Here is a 19,165-nt window from a genome sequence, read left to right as displayed (position 1 = left end):
TTAAAGTGATTAAAATATGGGTAGCATATTTTATGAGGGTGTACTATATCATACAAAAATTCAAGGGTGATTTTTTTATGTATAAAGTACTACTGTATTTTTTAAGCATGTAATAAGATATTAATGACAATCATTAGGGTTGTAATTATCTTTTTTTCCTAAATACTCCGTATAGATAGACTTAAAATTCCGGTTTTATCGATATAATTATAGGAAAAAATTTAGGTGAAAAAAAATAATACCTAAGGTCATAAGCATATCCAAATTAGATGTTGCTGACAACATCTATGATATCCCCATATTTATAATTTTAATAAAAAAAATATGGGTTTTACAGTCCGGTCCGACCGGTTGAACTGTCAATCGACCATCGATACTTTTTGATGTCCGGACTGGTTTGGTTTACACTTATGCTACTAACCATCATTCATAGGCAGAATCCAGTTAAATGGATTGCACTATGCCCAAAAGCAAATTTATCATTTATATATAACGGGAGCCCAGCCCATGATACAATAGCCCTCTAATCAAAGCATATAGTTTAATTTTCTTTAGAGTTCTATCATTTCAATTCTTCCATTATTTTGTTCAAATTTGATACTAGCCATCACAAGTAGCAGACATCGGGAAGCTTCTTGGGTTGTTTCAAGACCTGTAAACTTGTTGGGCTGTTCTTCGAATTGTAAACTAACTGGGCATTCTTATTGATAATATTATTGTTACTATCTTCATCTAAAGATAAGTTAAATGGGCAAGTGATGAAATAAACATTTATTGAGATTTAGAGATGTGTTCCACTGAATGTAAACTGCTTGGAGCAAATGTTTTTCTCCAAAGTCATCATCATAAATGAAATGGTTGTATTTTTGTATCAAGGAAAAGTGTGTGCCTCAATCGTTTAAGGGATTAGAAATTTATAAAGCACCAACTCTTTTCTTGTTAGCTTCACATGTTGGTGACTTTCGAGACTAGTCGGAATTTGGTACCGATATCCTGTCTTGGTACGATACTGGTTTAATGAGATCGCGATCGTTATTTTTCTCATTTTCAGGATTGGTTTTCTCAATGTCAAGACTGATATGGTATCGTACCAGTCTCATGCCCATCCTTATCCGAAGTGTTCATGACCATTGAAAATTGCATATTGAAAGATAAATTTATATATTTATATACTATATTATAAAGCAGATTTCTTTTAGATATTCAACATTGAAATTTAAATTTTAATATTAATTTTAAGTTTCAACATTTATTTCCCCAAATTGTCCCTCCTATTTATTATATATTTATCTAAATAACTATAATACCCTTTTTCTCTCCTCAAATCTTAACCAATCATTTTTTTTCTCTTTCCTCCATAAGTCATTTTATTCTTCTAATTCATTCAAAATCTTTTATCATAAAAACCGCACATTGATAAATTATAAAAATTATATGGGTGTTCTTAAAATTGCATGTTCTTTCATTAAAGTGATCATTCGATATACTTTTGACGAATTTTTAAATCCGAGGGCGGAGCCCATACGGCTAAGGGCGGAGCCCGTCAAGTAGATCACCCCATCACCGCCACCGTCGCCGCCGCCATTACATCACCACCCCGCCATCACCTCCATCGCTGCCGCAACGTGCGTGTACCATTCTCATATTATTTAATTTAATTAATGAATTAAGGATAAGAATACTTATCTCCAAATCTAGCTAGCTACTATGAACATAGTGTCATAATCATAATGTTTTAATCATAAACATTCGTGCAGTGTAATTCAAAACCGCGGTAATTACTTTACAGAAAATGAAAACATCCCTTGATTAGTTGATTATACCGAAGATCTCATAGTCGCTGATCGAATTTAATAGATTACATATTCAAGTCAAATGTAACATATATAATTTTTTTAAATATAAATGGATTGAAATTGCCTATTTAAAAGGAAAGGCATTCAGAAACTTACATAAATTTGTCAACAAATTAAACTGAAATTAAATGGGGTCAAATTCCATACTAATTAAACACACTTATATATAGAGCACAATAACTCTTGGGTGTATGGTCTCTTCGGATTTACATAACCTTCAATTCAGTCATGTTTGATCAGCATACCGATGACTAAATACAGTAGTACGATCGAGTATTTGTTAGCTAGCTAGGTACGTCGTGTGGCTAGCCCTACGCCTCCTTTTATCGAGAAACTGGAATTTATGCTTCTCAAGTTAGAAGGGTCGTCGAGAAAAACGACTACAACTGTAATGTCGTCATGGAAATGTCTCCTAACACCTCTTTCGATTTTCTTCAAGTCCGAGTATCTCATTTCTCGTTTCCTTGCTGCTACATGAAGTGCCGCCTTCACTAGTCTCCTCGCAATTCCCTGTAAATAACGTACAAAGATTATAAACTAAAGCATTTCGTAGTACTCATTGACAATATATATGACAATTATTTAACGTAAAATCAATTAACGTACGATAGATTATAAACTTGTTTGTTAAGAGATAATTAATTATAAACTTACACTACGGGAGTTATTATGAACAATGTCAACGGCTTCTTGGTTGCTAAGATGTTCCCATAAACCATCCGATGCAAATATGAGAAACTCGTCCCTTGGGTTAACTTCATGTATGGAGATCGAAGGCTCGGGGCTAAGGATTTGCTTTGAAAATGGTTTTGGGAGCCTAAACTTTGGCAAAAGTGGTTCCCTATTGAACTCGGGATTCTTCAGGTAAGCATCACCTATCGTTTTGGAAACCTGAATAAATACTTATGAATAAATTACTATGAACCAAATCATTTAATTTTTCGTTAATTTCAAACAACAATAATAATTTGAATCACTCAATGTTCAAGAAGAAATAGGTACTTGAATAAGCCCTTTAACACGCCAGACGTTATGTTTCATACTGACGATCTTTGGGTCGTCAGGATGTAACAAACGAAGCTCATCTCGTATGGGCTCGTGGTTTACGTTGTGTTCTTCAGATAATTGAATTGCTGAGACTCCTCTACCATTTCTTTCTCCCCTCCCCAAAACAACACGTGAATCACCCGCGTTTGCAATGTAGATTAACCCGTTACAAATAACTCCTACCAAGCAACACGTGCCAACTGATGCAATTTGTGGGCACGTACTCCATTGATCTCTAACATGAGATATAAATTCCTCCTCGGTCGCCAAGAAAGACTTCCTTATTGCATCTGCTGACATTTCTTCATCTTTGGATGCAAACTCTTAACCAAGAAAACGAATATATAGAAGTCAATACCCCAACATATATAGAAATTAATTAAACATAATTTTTGGTGTATAAAATACATTTCGTTGTGCATGCATGACAATGTAAAAATGATAAGCATCAACACACGTTAGTTTGTAATTTGAACAAGAATTAAAATATTATACTCTTTAGATTGGAGAACAATCTTTCGTTCACAAAGCATGATGTTTCCGGTCCACCATGTCCATCGTAGACCCCAATAAACGTTCCATGAAGCCCTAACGAATTCAATGGCCCCGACTCAACTTGGCTTTGATCCTCCAACAAACTATTTGCTTGAACAACCGCCATTGAAAACTCTCCGCTTACATGAGACCCCAAATCTTTGTACCACAACGGCCCGTTCGTTTTCCCATTTTGTACCCCTCCGAGTCTCCAATAACAAGGCTTCACCATATCCAAATAACTATAACTTAACCACATGAATTTCACATACAACTCTCAAAACATGCACCAATCTACATACATTATACATATAACTATAATTCTAGATAAGACACACATCAAATTAATAGTACATTATTCATGAAGGAAAGCTAGGTCAAGAAACAAACCTAATTAAAGTCAACCTCAATTCTATTTTATGTTTATGTTTGTGTTTAGACCAACAACAAAGATTCTTGGATTTATATAATACCCCCACAAGATGTAATAGTCCTAGACACCATTAAATTTTGATGATATATAAGATATAAAATAAAGGGGCCAAATGAGTATGGGCCAAAATGGCTAAAAAACGAACCTAATGTTATTCAAAGGACAAGAAAACAATAATCTTTAATGGACTTAAGAGAATATGGAGATGTGTCCTTGAAGTACATACCGTGAACCTATTTTTTAGTTATATAAAGACCTATATCTATCATATCATGTCCATTTATTTTGTCTCCTTTCACTAACATTCTTAGCTGTAAAACTCATTTCAATGTGTTGGTTTTGTGACAGAGTTTGTTCTTGGATCAGATGAAGGAAACAATTGTTTGGATTTTTGTCAGAAGATCTTATTTGTAGATTGAGATTTTTAAGATGAGGTTTTTAAAGATATACTCCGTATATATTTATTTTTAATTATAAAAATTTGTAGAAATTGATGTCCTGCATTTAGAGTTTTAATTAGTTATCTTTCTGTATATATGAACTGAATTTGATGTAATTTCATGATTACATTGAGGTTAAGTTTTGTGGGTTAATTTGTATTTTGCATTTTCATTGACTTTGTTTTGGACAGTTATGCATGATTTTAGCCATTTTTGTTCATAATTTGTTTTGTATGTACAGTTTTGATTGGTCAAATATGCTTTATGATAAAATGGATAAACACTGAGTAACACGTGTTTATATCATTTGCATATGATATATTTAGTTTTTACGGACCTAAAACCGCCGCTCTACTTGGCATGGTATCATCCACAGACCACAATAATATTTTGATGCCAAGATCTACATATTAGTATAATTTTTAAATGTCTTGCTTACTTTAGAGTTTGAATATTAAATTATTACTTCTTCATCCTACTAAACTTATTCACTTTAAAATTTTTAAAGTTAAATTTTGACCATAAATATTTTTGTTAGTTATATAATATTTGATGAAATTTATATGAATTGATTGTATATTAGATGTGTGTTTCATTGGTATAATTTTTATCAAATATTAAATATATATAGTCAAAGTTCGTACGATTTAACTTTAAAAATTTAAAAGTGGACAAGTGGGACGGAGAGAGTACTAATTATCAATGAAGTCCATACAATATTTTAAAAGTTGACATGTCCAATTTAACTATTTAGGGCAATCAATCATATCTATAATATAATTAAAAGAGGGGGTTGGGGGTACACCACCCTTAATCCCCTCCTTAGTCCTAATACTCAATTCTAATTTCTCCTCAAATTATACGTGCCCTCTCCTATTATTTATATATTTTTTTAGTATTATATATTGTTTTTTTATCCTTTAATTACTTATTTAATTAATTAAAACTTCTCTCGCACACTTTAACCCTCACCTTAACTTCCGACTTATGTTTATTCTATAAACTCCAATTAATCATGCACAACGATTTAACTAGGTTTGTGTCTTCCTATATGTACATTATTAAATATTAGATTCCTATCTCATGTATGTCTAATAAGAAATTTAATTGAATTAAGGTTACACTATGTTTAGAATTTAATAGATAACAAGGCAACATAACGTGAGTTATGGTGCTTTCACTAGATATTTTTTTCCCGCATGTATGAACAATTTTGGAGTGGAACAACCCGAAGAAAATCAAACATCCGAGATGATCTTTGTTGATAAATTGATATGTATTTTTTTCCAAATTATATACTATACACTTTTTGTTTCTCTTTTTGTTGAGTTTAACTCTAAATCGTTTAGTCTAAAAGTGTTGGTTGTGTTTATAGGAAGTTTAGATATAACAAACTGCAAATTTTTTATTTAACCAAAGTTGGAAAAAAAGGGTAAACTGGAATCAATATTTATATGGGTTATTTTTCAAATGTTTCTTTTTTGGCTTTCGCATTGATTAAGTTATGATATTGATCATATTGATGGTTGCTCGAATCATAACGTTACTACTGTGTAAATGTTCAAATCGTCTAAGTTATGCATCTTTTTTTATTATTAAGCAACTGCTTTCTATGAATGTTTATTGTGTGTCAGAAATATGTGATAACTAAATTGTTTTATGTCAGAACATATCATTATTCATTACTTGATTTCCTTGAAGAGTTAGAGAAGTTGGCTGGCCATAAAGCTTTGTTTGATTACAAAGTAACAAAATTCTGGAACCTTGATAAAGGAAAAAATGAGTACACCGTGTCCAAACTATTGATGCCTTAATATCTCTGATACAAATGTTTATCTTTTTTAGAACATTTTACTTACTTTTATATAATATGGTGTGAAGAGTTTAAAATTTTAAATTTCTATTTGAAGTAAAATGTTAGTAAAGATGATCCAACGACTCCATTGCTTAAATCCGATGATTATGATAATCATTGTTTTACGTTATACATATTCTTGGTTATGTTTTATTTTTAGGTATTTTAATTTTATTTAGTATCTATTGAATATACTTGAATTCTAATTTTTTAACTTTGATTAATATATTTTGAGACTACCCGTCCATTGAATGGGCCTGAGCACTCGTGTATATATATATATATATATAATATATATATATATATATGGTGCATTATTGTTAGATATGATTCGGCGGCATATATAATATATATTCTTTCGTTAATTTTAAATCAATTCTTTATGTTTTTCATTTCTCCAAACCAAAGAGGAGGCATAATATAATCATGCAAAAACGAAGTTGATACAATGCGATGGAGAGCACTGTCCGGTTGATATAATCATAGATATAGATATATGTATATGTATCATGCATGTACGTTCAGCACTGTCCGGTTTGATATAGATGGAGAGCAGACAATTAGTTCTATCATCGACATATGATCATGAAACATCGATAACCTTTGGACCTACACAACCATGCATGCATATATATATATTTGCCCATAACGCATAACGCATAACTCCACAACTCCTTCATTCTTCTTCTTCTAATCCATAACGTACAGCTAGCTAGCCAATAAGTGCACACTAGCAACCAAATATGGACCATTATATTTTTTTTGGCAAAACGGGTTCCAAAAATGAATATACAAAACTTAATTCAAACTACAGATATATCTGACTTAGTTTAATTTACTAAAGATTATGAATTTTATATATGTCAATCATGCGTCTTAATTTGTCTAGCGATCACGATATATATATTTAATACATACAAATACTTTTGATCTATTCAGCCATGTTATCCAATTAGGACTAAATGGAATAATGGATGGTATGTACGCTTACATTTCTTAATTAACTATGTAATATTTTTGCAACAAAAACATATAAATCACGGTAAATATGCTTGCAAACATTTTAGTTATATATATATGAAAAAAGTTCATGCTCGCATCTAATTTGTTTATTCTAACACAATACTCACACAATGTGATGAAGGATGACGTTGTCGAGTGGTGTAGGTTGATTTAAATGTCATTAAGCTAAATTGAAAATGGTGATATTTTAAAAGATAAAGAGTTAGAGTGTAAATTTTTTTTTTTTCAAAACCATAAAAGAACTTTGAATATGTATAAAAATTTAGTGAACGTGTACAACCGTACAACATGATATGGGCTTTATATTGGGTGATTTGTGAACCGAGTGAGAGACCATCTTGTATGTTGGGTTCAGAATTAGTCTCCTTGTCTGCCAGATTTATGGCAAAAGATTTTAAAACATTATACTTTTTTACTACATTTAATAATTTAAGTTTTTTAATATAAATTAGTAAAAAAAAAAAAAAATGAAACGAATGAATCTTTTTTTATATAATAAGTTTTTTTTTTGTTTTTTTTTTCCGAAGAGCGAGTTAGTAGTTAGCATTCGAGACACCACATCATGTCTGGGATAAAACTCAGGACTCTCAAAACCCCCCATGATAATCAACTTCTACAAATGTTGGAACTGAGATTCGAACCCTGATGGTCTTTCCTAAAATCAAAGACTTTACCAATGGGTCACCAACTAATTGGCATATTCTTTATTTTTTTTAGAAAAATAATGCAATTTATCTCTCATTGTTTAACATTTTTGTTGCAATAAACACGCATGTTATTGACGAAAACTTGCACACCTAAAAAGTAAACATTAAAGAATCTTGATTTGTGTCCCTAAATCAACTGGGTAACGATATGCACTTAATCATTTTTAGTTAAATAACACCAATATATGCTTTATATATAGAGACAAATGCCCAAACGTGACTTGTAATGATTCATTTCAGGCTTCCGATCCAGTTTCATATGTTTGTCTCCGACCCTTCCACACACACCAATTTTACTCGTCTTGTACACCATGTACGATCTCAAACCACTTTCGGGAAGGAAACATACACTCGAACACACTCTACCTCGGTGTGCATTTAATTTGCTTCCCAAAAATAGCGGTGTGGTAACCCCGTCCCACCCTGAGGGCCACATGATAGATGCCGAACTCTTTTTTTTTTTTTGAACATAGATGCCGAACTCCTACCTTCGATTGCATACATGATACATTTATAATGTTACAGATCATCCAAATATCCAATAATATATTAGGAAGTTTATCATATTTATGCACACATTAACTTCTTAAAAAATTACCATTGCCTGTAAGCTCAACTTTTGCACTACTCATATAAACTTGTATATCTCGTATTGAATCTTACACTGGCACACTACTTTTATCAATTTTTCGCAACTAATTAACCAATTTATATCATATTTTTTTTTAAATGGCAAACTATTTTTTATATATATATATAATCTACACGAATGTTTAAGGAGTGCTTTTAAAAAATACCCTTTGACCTTTTTTTCTGGGCTGATCCACCATAGAACAGAGGGCAACCCAGGGCTCTTTTGTTTTGGCCCAAAAAGTATTTGAATTTTGAAGTTAACTAATTTATCTATATCTATACTATCTATACTTCTATATAAAAACTATCACACCCCCTACTTTTAGAAAGCGTTACATAATATTTACATACGAAATTACTAAACTGTCTTTAATAAATACCCACTATAGAAAGAGATTTATAAATTACCAAATTTGTCCGTAATGAATTAAATTATACTCTAAACCCTTATTTTAATAATTAACACTTTGAGTTTTTATCTTTTAAAATATTCCACTATCATCTTTACATCAACCTACACCATTTGACACCGACACCACAAGACCGTTGTCCCCGCCACCGTCGCCGCATTGCGCGGGTACCATGCTCGTTATATATAAAACAAACTACCCCTTTAAGCAATTAAGACTTTGAAATGACCATATTACCCCTTTTATTTATTCACAAAATTAAACATCTCCACCTATATACTTATAATACTCTTAATGAAATAACTCACAACTTAGGTCCTCCAACCCTTAAATATCCATCTTAACCCCTCTTACATCAAATAATTTTACATTCAACGCCACCTCCTACATCGCCGCCACCACTGTTGTTGTCCCCACACCGTCGTCGTTACCACCATCGCCTCTGCATCGTGCGGACATACGTCTAGTATATATATATATACATAATAAAATAATAGTTATCCTGACTTTTTAAAGCCATCCACCTCAAATTAAAATTATCTCTAAACATGCCACATAGGATTTATCCTACGTGGCACCTCCATATTTTTTTCACACTAATAGATTTTCATTAAATAATATAATATAATTATACATATATTTTATATATAGCATATAGAAAAAGCATATATATATATATATATAAAATTTATATTTATATAAATGAAACATATATAAAAAATCACGACTAACCTTACATGACATTTTTTAACTTTTTTATTTTAATTATAAACACTTCATAATTCATGACTCATAATCCATAATATTTTATTACTTTTTCTAATATTATTAGGTTATACACGACCAAACAATTTTTTTGTTTCTCCTTTGTTCTCTTGGCCGAAATCTTAACCAAAATTGGTTATTCTATCCATAAAAAATGTCTATTTTATAATGATAATAGTAGTTATTTTGAGTTTTACGAATGAATTTCTTGATTGGTGGAGATAAAATACTTTATTTCCTAATTGTGTTTAGGATTATTTTTTTTCGTCACTACATAAGGTTTTTTCTCCATCTTTCCAGCATTACTGAAAGCAAAAACTATAATGTTTTTCTCTTATTAGTTTTTTACTTATTCGTATTGTATTTATGTGTATTTTATATAACTAAATTTTTGTCATGCTTAGTTTTTTTACTTTGTATATATTATTTCGTTTGATGAATATATAGATATTATGCTACATTATCGATTTACGTTTGATTTGTTGATGATATCAAAATATCTTAGGTTAAATGTTGGTGTGTAATCACTATAGTAGGTTTAGTGACTGTGATATCGACATGTCAGAAAAGACAAAAGATGACCAGAGTAATCCAGAAATTAACCATTAAGTATAACATAATCAATTTCAACATAATAAGTCTATAGAATAGCTATTTATTAATGTATAAAATAACTTTTTTAACTAGCCGCGCATCGCGCGGGGTAAAATATCTAGTGTATATATATATATAAACAATCTCACAGTCAAACGGAGCCAATTCTTGGCAGTGAAATGAACGGACGGTCAAACTAAAAAATCTAACTCCCGTACAAGATTTAGTCATAGCTCATTTTTCTAATAATATAACCCGTAAAAGATGGTATCATGTAGGTGTTACTTTACGGAGTATAAGCTCATTGACGATGCCCTGTTGTACGTATTAGTAAAACATAATAACGAAGTATTAATTATCTAGGCACAACTCGGTTCAATCCATGCGTGAGGAAGGAGAGGTTGTTTCGTTTGATAGAAATCCCCCAAATTTTCTTGGATATCATTGCCATTAAATGTGTGATATCTGCGTGTGTCGAGTGAATAGAACAATATATTCCCATTCTTTGAATGTAATCGAGGGAAGAAGATCTTGTTCTCCATCTTTGGAGTTTTAGCTTCAATACACAAACATGTTGCATCGCCCATATAAATCGTGTGCTTTCCTAAACTATCTATTTTCTCTCATTTTCCTTCATCATCGTTCGACTTGTATACCTCAATGGAGTCTCCATTCTCGCCCACGATGACTAAAAAACGATGTTGATCACGTGTCACTAGGAAGCGATGTCCCAAAGAATTGCAACAACTTGTTGGGGATTCATTTACAACCATTTCCCATGAGTAATTTTCATGATCACCTATGTCTTTAAAAACATCAAGCTCTCCGTTGTTACACAAAGCAAAAAGATCAGGGCCATGGAATGTCGGGAAATTAAAGGAAAAAGGATCCTTCATTCCAAAATTTAGATGAAGTCCAATCCAAGATGGTGCTCGAGATACAAAGTGAATGTAAATAGGCGATTCCGTTATAGTTGTAAAACCAACAACCATACAATCCGGAGAAGTAGGTGGAGATGAGAAACAATAGCTTTCTAGATAACCAATCTTTGGGAGCTTGTGAATATAACCTGTAAAGGGGTTAAAGAACACCAAGGTTCCACTAAGTTCAAGAATCAGTAACCAGCCATCCTTTGAATGCACTATTTGGAAATCATGAATCAATTCTCGAGGTGTTTTCAGAAAATAATTGTCTCCGAATATTGGATCCGTAAAAGTGATGATGCCTTGATGCTTGTCAAACACCATTAGCCAGGGTGAAAATGTACTATGCGATCTCATTGATGCTGTTTCGTTGTTCCTCCATCGTATTAGAGGTGATGCCAAATGGCAATATTTGCATGTAGCACGAAACTTGAGGTATTTGACACCAACACATAACTCCGTAATGGCCCCCAAAACATCAAGCGGAAGTTTGAGCAGGTGTGATTCGTTCAACGTGCTACTAACTAGAGCATCGTCGACATCCTGCAGCTTAACTGATCTTACACTACAAAATAAGTGACATTTAGTGACTGAAAAAAAGTGTCACTAAATTTGTATAATCAGTCACTAAATCCAATTTGGTCTTCTCCTTCTGAAAAAGAAAGTGTCACTAAAGGAACGGTAGCTAAAAGTCTATTATTACACTAAATTTCAGTCACAAAAGGTCAAATACTATAGTGTCTAAGTCTTTCAGTCACTAAATGTAGTTAAAACTCCTTCAATCAAAAGGCATTTAGTGACAGTTACTTCAGTCACTAAAAGTCTTCTTCTACCCATTTCAAATTTCACTCTTCAATATTATATAGCCTCCAACTAGAAAGAAATGAAAAGGAAACTGTTCACTCATAGTTAACAGCAAATCAAGCTATATATATTGAATCTCCAACTAGATATACAATATGTTTGTAAAACATAAATTTCAGAAACATAGAATGACATCAAATCTAAGTTTGAAAACATAGAAATACAATATGAAGTTATTTTTTTGCTCTAGATATCTAACTGGAGTTAAGACCTTATTTTCCAATCCAACTCAATAGCAGCAAGTGCAAAATCCTGTTCCCGTTACATCAGCTCAATATGTCTCCCCATTGATCCTTTTAAAATTCTGCAATTCTGCATAAACAACCATAAGCACTTAATATGAACTGCTTCATTTGCTTAGAAACATAACTCAATTATGTATCCACATTACATTGTAAGAATTTAGACCTAATAGACTTATAAAAAATCGTCGAGGCTTAACAGAGTTACACATACAAAATTTGGGAAAAGAATTACTTTCATATCTTATAAAAAATAGCCCAGACTACATCCTGTTGCACCTCCTCATTATATAACCATTATAACCAAAAAAAAGTAACCCAATTCCGATATGGTTTTATCTACCCTGCCTACAAACTACAACAGTCCACACTATCAGAGCCTCAACCATATACACTAAGATCATACATTTAGAGTAACACGTGACATACCTCATTAATTAATGACCATAAACAGAAAATTAAAGCCAACACATAAAGGTTGCATGAGATCAACAATTTACAAACCTTGTGGATCAACCTCATGAGAAATTTTGATAGCAACATATGTAGCAAGATCCTAGTTGGCAGAAGAAACTGCTAGAATAATGCAGTTAGGCTACAAGGCAAGTGACCTATATGGTATTAGTATAAGAAACCAAAGTAATACGCTTGGTTAGACTGGTTAAAATATAAGTAAGATAACATACCGTTTCTATGTTTATGAGTTCATTTCCTAACATTGCTTAGAACGGTGTGAATGGAGCATCGCTTTACAAGAAGTTAGAAGTACTAACAATTCATTTTCTGAAACAAATTACAAAAACTAACAATGAGTATTTAAGACATCAATATATAAGAATAACAATTATGATCAATGATTTAATAGCCATATAGATATATAAACCGAAACCATACCTTGGAGCATAGGGTATTTTACATCCAGAATTCGCCATAGTTGCCTTCTGTTTGGTGCAGCCTTGCATCAATTTTATCACTTTCTTCCATTTCAAGCTGGAACTGAACATAATATATGTTAGCGCTTAAGGTGGCAACGTCATCCCAAATACACATAAACAGATCAGTATGGGTAGTGTTGTAGTGGTAATGGCAAAAGACTCTCATTTTGTATTAAGGCCATTAATTCACACACACTTTGTCCATAGTCGAACTACATTCACACCTTTGCCCCTACCTCATGACCTCTTGGTTGGTTCCTACATCGATGCAATTGCAACTAGGCTAAAGGCATGTCTAACTAGTTCTACACACATGGTTAAAGCCAGTCATGTAGGCCAGACAGCTGAGAAAAACAATCAATTTACGCAATTAAATCGATTAGAGAGAACAACTTACACAATTAAACCTAAGTACAATTAGATTAAATAATATGCATACTAGTAATTAATTTCAAACCACAAATAAGTAAACCTCAAAATTAAGAAAGCAATCCACGCCATTAAACTTAATTACAATAAAAATATGCATAAATGAGATTAATAATAAAAATCAAAAAACCTAATCGCAATAAAGAATTGCAATCAAGAATCATAAACCTAAATACAAAGCAATTGAAATTAGGATTGAAAACAAAAAGAGTATAGCAAAACCTCGGTAGCTAACAGAATCGCATTGGAGAAGACTGAGGCGGATCTCCGATGACGGTGATGTAAATGCAAACAGATTCACGGAGAAGGCAGAAGCGGTGACGGTGACCGAATTACAGAGGAGACGGAGGCGGAGGTGCCGGCGATGTCTGGTTGCCGGAAATGTCTGGTCGCCGTAAGAAGGTAGGAGCGGTTAGGGTTTATTAAAAGATGCGAGAAGTATGAAGTGATCCGTTTTCTAATTTTATGGTTTTAACTTTTAACCTTCTGAAATGATTTATTAGATTTTACGAGTATTACTTTTCTTATAAAAATGATATAAATATTGTTTTAGTTACTGAAGATATTTCAGTCAGGAAAAGTCTCAGTCACAAAATGTATGTCATTTGTGTTGTAGTGTTAGTATTATTTCACGGTCCTTGTCCTCCTCTTTTTGTTTAGAATCACCTTTTAACCTACACAAAACATGGTTTTATGGATTCACTGTGCTCTGCTCACATAGAACATGCATAATAGGCAATAAATAAGCGAAAACAATACAATACGTACCTGTATTCGAGCATTGCCCATTCTGACACGTAGCTTGCCTGTACTACAAAAGGCAAAGAAGATAGAGAGACGGTTTTATCTTTGACGTGGTAGGAGTATACGATGCTGCCTGTTTCCCCAATAATACGTATATAACCCCCTAACTCCGAGGCAATTGCAGGGTAGTAAAGTAAACGTAGATTACCAGCAAGATCTACTACAAACATTGCGTCTTTGAGATCATGGAATTCTTCCCACCTCGTACTAGTCATATCCAGTTTAAACAAATACATAGCCCTGATTACTTTATACTCGCTGTCATTAAAAGCTATGAGTATACAGAAAAGTTCATTACAAGATCCTTTTAGGCAAAGATACATGCCGAAACACGACGACCGATATTGTGAGGCCAAGGGAGTTCCAAAACAGGCAGCAAACTTATCACAACTTCTCTTTCCTTAACCACAATGTCAACCTGTATGAGTAAATGGTCTCCCGGCCCACCATTAAAGGCATACACTTTTCCATTGCAACAAGTTAGGGAATGTAGGACACCATCTTCACCGGTTACGTTCTTGAGCTGTTTGGCGTATGTCATTTCGGTCCATCTTAATTTCTTTCTTTTACGGTCTAGCCTGCAAAACACAATGTTTGGTTTTTCGATTCCCATCAATAAGAGAACTGAATTGGGATTGTCAGCAGGGGCCGACAGACAGCAATATTCGAAATCATCATCATCATCAATATCTCCTTTAGCTTTCAAAATCAAGGGGGGAAGACGAATGATCTTAGAAGTGGATGGGTTCCAAAGAGACCACATGACGTTGTGTGGATGGTTGGCGAGAATCATCCAGCCATGGAAACAGCCTCGAATTTGTTTCCCGACCAACTCGGGGATTTGGCACCCATAACTATTATGAGACAACGGGTCATGTATAGTGTAGAATGTCTGGTTTGGGGTTTCGAAGTTCTTAGCAACAAAACAAGGATACTTTTCGGATACTTGATCAGGCAATCGTTCGTGTAACGAGGTGCAACAACTCTGCTCATTCTTCCTTTCCATTGTAAATATATCAAAGATGGTTTCTTGATTTGTCGAACTAATTAATATACGTACGCTTTGAAACTGAAAGTTGTGTGAACAACGAATCAGGACATACATGATGACAACATAGAATTCAAAATTTAATATATAAAAATAGATATAATTAGCAAGTAAATAAATACTCTATAAGATCGATGATGATGGAATTCATACCTTAGACTTGTACCTTCAAACCCTTAACGAATTTCCTGTTTCGACAGAAAAAGTAAATAAAAATCTCGAGGCCGGTTTGTTTTATATAAGGAACTAGAACTATATTATATTCACATGAAGCAATCCGACGCCGAAACTAAATATAATACGAGTAACTTTCTATATATTAAGTTGTACATAAACGCCCCTCTAATTTTTAATCGTTCATCTTTGAACATGCTTAACATATATATTTACTAGTTTTGAGATGGTTTAAAATATCTTTTGTAGATATCTTTTCAATATGTTTAGCATATGATTATAAATTAGTAATAGAATTTATGTTTAAGTAACACTATGTTCTTAAGTTTTTTCAATGAAAGAAAAGAAAGGAATACAATGGATTATAAAATTAGTTGTGTTCTTGAGTTTATTTTTAGGATAGAAAAGAAGTGAAATGATATGATTTGAAGGGATAATTTAGTTGTTTTTGTATAAAAAAAATTTCTCCCCACATTTCGGGTGATTAGAAAGGATCCAAGTTTATCTTCCAATCTCTTCTTTTCTTTTATAAATTGATCTCAAGAACACAGTGTAAATGAACTGATAAACTATCACGTATTGCGTAATACATTAAATTTGTTTTAGTAGACATATAAAAAAAAATAAAGTGTTTTTATGGATAAAAAGAGAGAAATTCATATGATAGAGATAAACTTTTTGTATTGTTATAGATTTGGTTACAAGTTTTATAATTTTTTTAAGGAGACTGTCATCGTTTAATAATCTGAATTTTCAAAATTTTTGTCTAACACCGTTTAAAAATGCGTAAAGGAAACATTTACAACATAACCAATATAAATATTTGTGTTACTAAATCCATATAATTACAATTTTGCAACAATATAATATAAAAGAAATTGTCACATATCATCCATGTGGTTTGCTTTTTTTTCTTTTTTTTTTCATTAGGTGTCTTATTCATTTTCATTAATTGTCATTGTTGAGGGAACATATAGTTCAAGCCCCAAAACGTTCTCCCTTATCTTCAATTCCAATGAGAAAAAAATGGACCGACTGAGGAACAAATCCAAACGTATCAAAAGAATTTTTGCGGTCAGTAATTAGAGTTTTCCTAGTAGTGTTTTAAGCTGGATATCGATCCACACAACAGGTTTCAAGGTCACCTCAAACAATCAGCGAGTTGGCTTTTAAAGATCAATTAATCATATATATGAATAATAATGAAGCAACGACTAAAAACGTCAACAAGCTAATTCTAACCAACTTCAGAGATTAACAGCTAATGATAAATTGCTACTACGTAGACTAACTAGTTGCAATGGTAAAATATGTGCCTTGACTACCTTCCACCGTTATACCCCAAATTTAATCATAGAGGTTTGAAGGAAAAACAAAAGACTGATAACAAATTGCAGAAAATTAAAGATCAAGCACCAACAGTGATACGTAAATAAGTAGCTATATTAATAATGAGGAAAAAGCTTATATACAATACACAAATATGATGGTAGTAAATCAGATTGTGAAAGAAAAACAAAAGAGTAAACGATCTACATTGTGCTAGATTTTCTGGAATATGATAAGTGATTTTCTTGGATGAAAGCTATCTACTGATGCTGAAGATAAAATCATATGTATATACTAGTAAGTAGATCTATCGACCAGGATATTACCGTTACCACTCCTCATCTGTGTATTGTAATTATATATCCCATACGTCTTTGGCCCTTCATCTTCAAGAAGAATACACTTCAGCCCTCCAACTAACTTGCACACTTTTAAATAGAACTAATGCTAAGATTGGAGAAACATAGTCACTTTTCGACACCCCCAACAATCTTAGCGGCATGCACTTCAAGAAAAAAAAATTTGAACAAAGTAAAGGTTCTCCTCATACATAGAATGCCACACTAACAAACCTTGACCCAAATGAACAAGTAAAATGGGTCAAAAAACGAACTGAATAAAGAGAGCAACTAAGCAGCAAGATCTCGAACAACAAAGGAAGGTTTTTTTTTTGAAGCCGGAACACTTAGTCACACCGAAGGTATTTCACCCCAAGTGCACTAAGTGTGGGCAGCCGGAATGTTAGTCACACCGAAGGTCCTTAACCCCAAGTGCACTAACACAGGCTATATCGGATAACTTTAAAGCCCTGGTCTCTTAAAACACGAGAACCACAAGAGGAACCAGAATGCAAACAGATACCTAGAGGGATAGCAAAAGTGCAAAGTATACTTGGTGAGAGCAGAAGTGAAGTGAAGGGGCTCAAGGTAATAAACAAATTGCTAGTATAATCGACTAGAAGTGGAGAAGAGACTATCAACAAACAACTCCATCATGAACCAGAATAGCTGGTCTGCAACAACCACCAGGCTCATACTTGTAGGGCTTAAAACTTTAGTTCATTGTTTTTTATTGAAGCCCAAAACAATGGGCCTTAAACTTTATGCGGTTATGCCGAATAGAATCTGTTCAAATAATCGTATGTATGAGTGTATATGACAGTATGCTCCGTATAAAGTTAATAGCCAACGATTCCTATTGGAGCAAATGGGAAATAATTATGTTTTCATCTACATTATTTGGTACATATCAATATCAATTCTATATGTTTATTAGCTCATGTGATTACTTTTATAATTACCTTTGGCATCTACATTACTTATCTGGTAATAAAATTAATGGGAAAATTAATAAAGGGCCTATATCGCTCTTATAACACAAGCCCGTAAAAATTCATGCGACGACCCTGAATTCTTGAAAAACGATATTAGGAGTTGCTTTATTTTTATATCTAAATTATGTAGTGTATCGCGTACATTAATTCTATTATCATCTTTTTGCAATAATATGATACTTTACTGACAGCTTTGGTCAAAAAGAACTATAAGAAAGTGATAATTATTAACACAATGGACTAAAAACCATATACTATAATTAAAAGAAAGCGATGGAGAGGATCCATCCATATAAAATCATGAACTAAGCACCTAAAAGAAAGTGCTTGTGCCCTCGCCCCTTTATCGGATATGTTTATAATTCCATAAACTTGTGCATTTTTAAAACTTTATAGCATCAATTAGAAATGGACAATACATGATTAAACAAAACATATAAGGAAACATCATATACAATGATAGAAAATATGATTCTGACTAGCTTATAACACCACCTCGGCTAGACTAACGTTGCAACACTATCTCTGACCTCCTTGGTCGCCAGTTCGCACTATGGCAATCTCTTATTGGGATGCCAGTTTTGTCGTGTTTTTTTTTTTTTAATTTCAATTTGTTATTTGACTTTATACAAAATACGATATTTGTTTTTCCTTTTTAAAATTTAATCACGACTAATTTTGGATCGGATAATGGTTTTTATTAAAATTAAGTATATAGGTTTTAAGCTCTAAATTAGATGTTCTCCATGTTTTGTTTAATGAACTTACAAATAAATATCAATATAGG

General features: G+C 32.7%; 1 protein-coding gene and 1 long non-coding RNA gene across 2 annotated transcripts; both read right to left on the bottom strand.

Moving 5' to 3' along the window:
* Positions 1–1,925: 1,925 nt before the first annotated feature.
* LOC122582534 (probable protein phosphatase 2C 38) lies at positions 1,926–3,831 on the bottom strand. The gene is made up of 4 exons (XM_043754937.1): positions 3,399–3,831; positions 2,859–3,226; positions 2,511–2,747; positions 1,926–2,366 (listed from the first exon to the last, which is right to left on the bottom strand). Exons 1-4 carry the CDS (start codon positions 3,694–3,696, stop codon positions 2,145–2,147), a joined length of 1,125 nt encoding a protein of 374 aa, XP_043610872.1. The 5' UTR covers positions 3,697–3,831; the 3' UTR covers positions 1,926–2,144.
* A 9,264-nt stretch (positions 3,832–13,095) lies between these two features.
* Positions 13,096–13,978, bottom strand: LOC122580824. The gene is made up of 3 exons (XR_006320889.1): positions 13,913–13,978; positions 13,221–13,322; positions 13,096–13,109 (listed from the first exon to the last, which is right to left on the bottom strand). It is a non-coding gene; the product is annotated as an uncharacterized LOC122580824 (long non-coding RNA).
* Positions 13,979–19,165: the final 5,187 nt, after the last annotated feature.

This window comes from Erigeron canadensis, chromosome 9 (genome assembly GCF_010389155.1).
Source record: "Erigeron canadensis isolate Cc75 chromosome 9, C_canadensis_v1, whole genome shotgun sequence".
NCBI classification, from domain to species: Eukaryota; Viridiplantae; Streptophyta; class Magnoliopsida; order Asterales; family Asteraceae; genus Erigeron; species Erigeron canadensis.
Note: the sequence above shows the minus strand (reverse complement) of the source record. Positions and strands in the feature narration are given on the sequence as shown.

Excerpts from the sequence above, each read along its gene's own strand:
- LOC122582534 (XM_043754937.1), bottom strand. The coding sequence starts at position 3,696 with ATGTGGTTAAGTTATAGTTATTTGGATATGGTGAAGCCTTGTTATTGG. Across the intron at positions 3,227-3,398 it reads ATTGTTCTCCAATCTAAAGA|AGTTTGCATCCAAAGATGAA; the intron begins GTATAATATTTT and ends TTCTTGGTTAAG. Across the intron at positions 2,748-2,858 it reads GTGTTAAAGGGCTTATTCAA|GTTTCCAAAACGATAGGTGA; the intron begins GTACCTATTTCT and ends GTATTTATTCAG.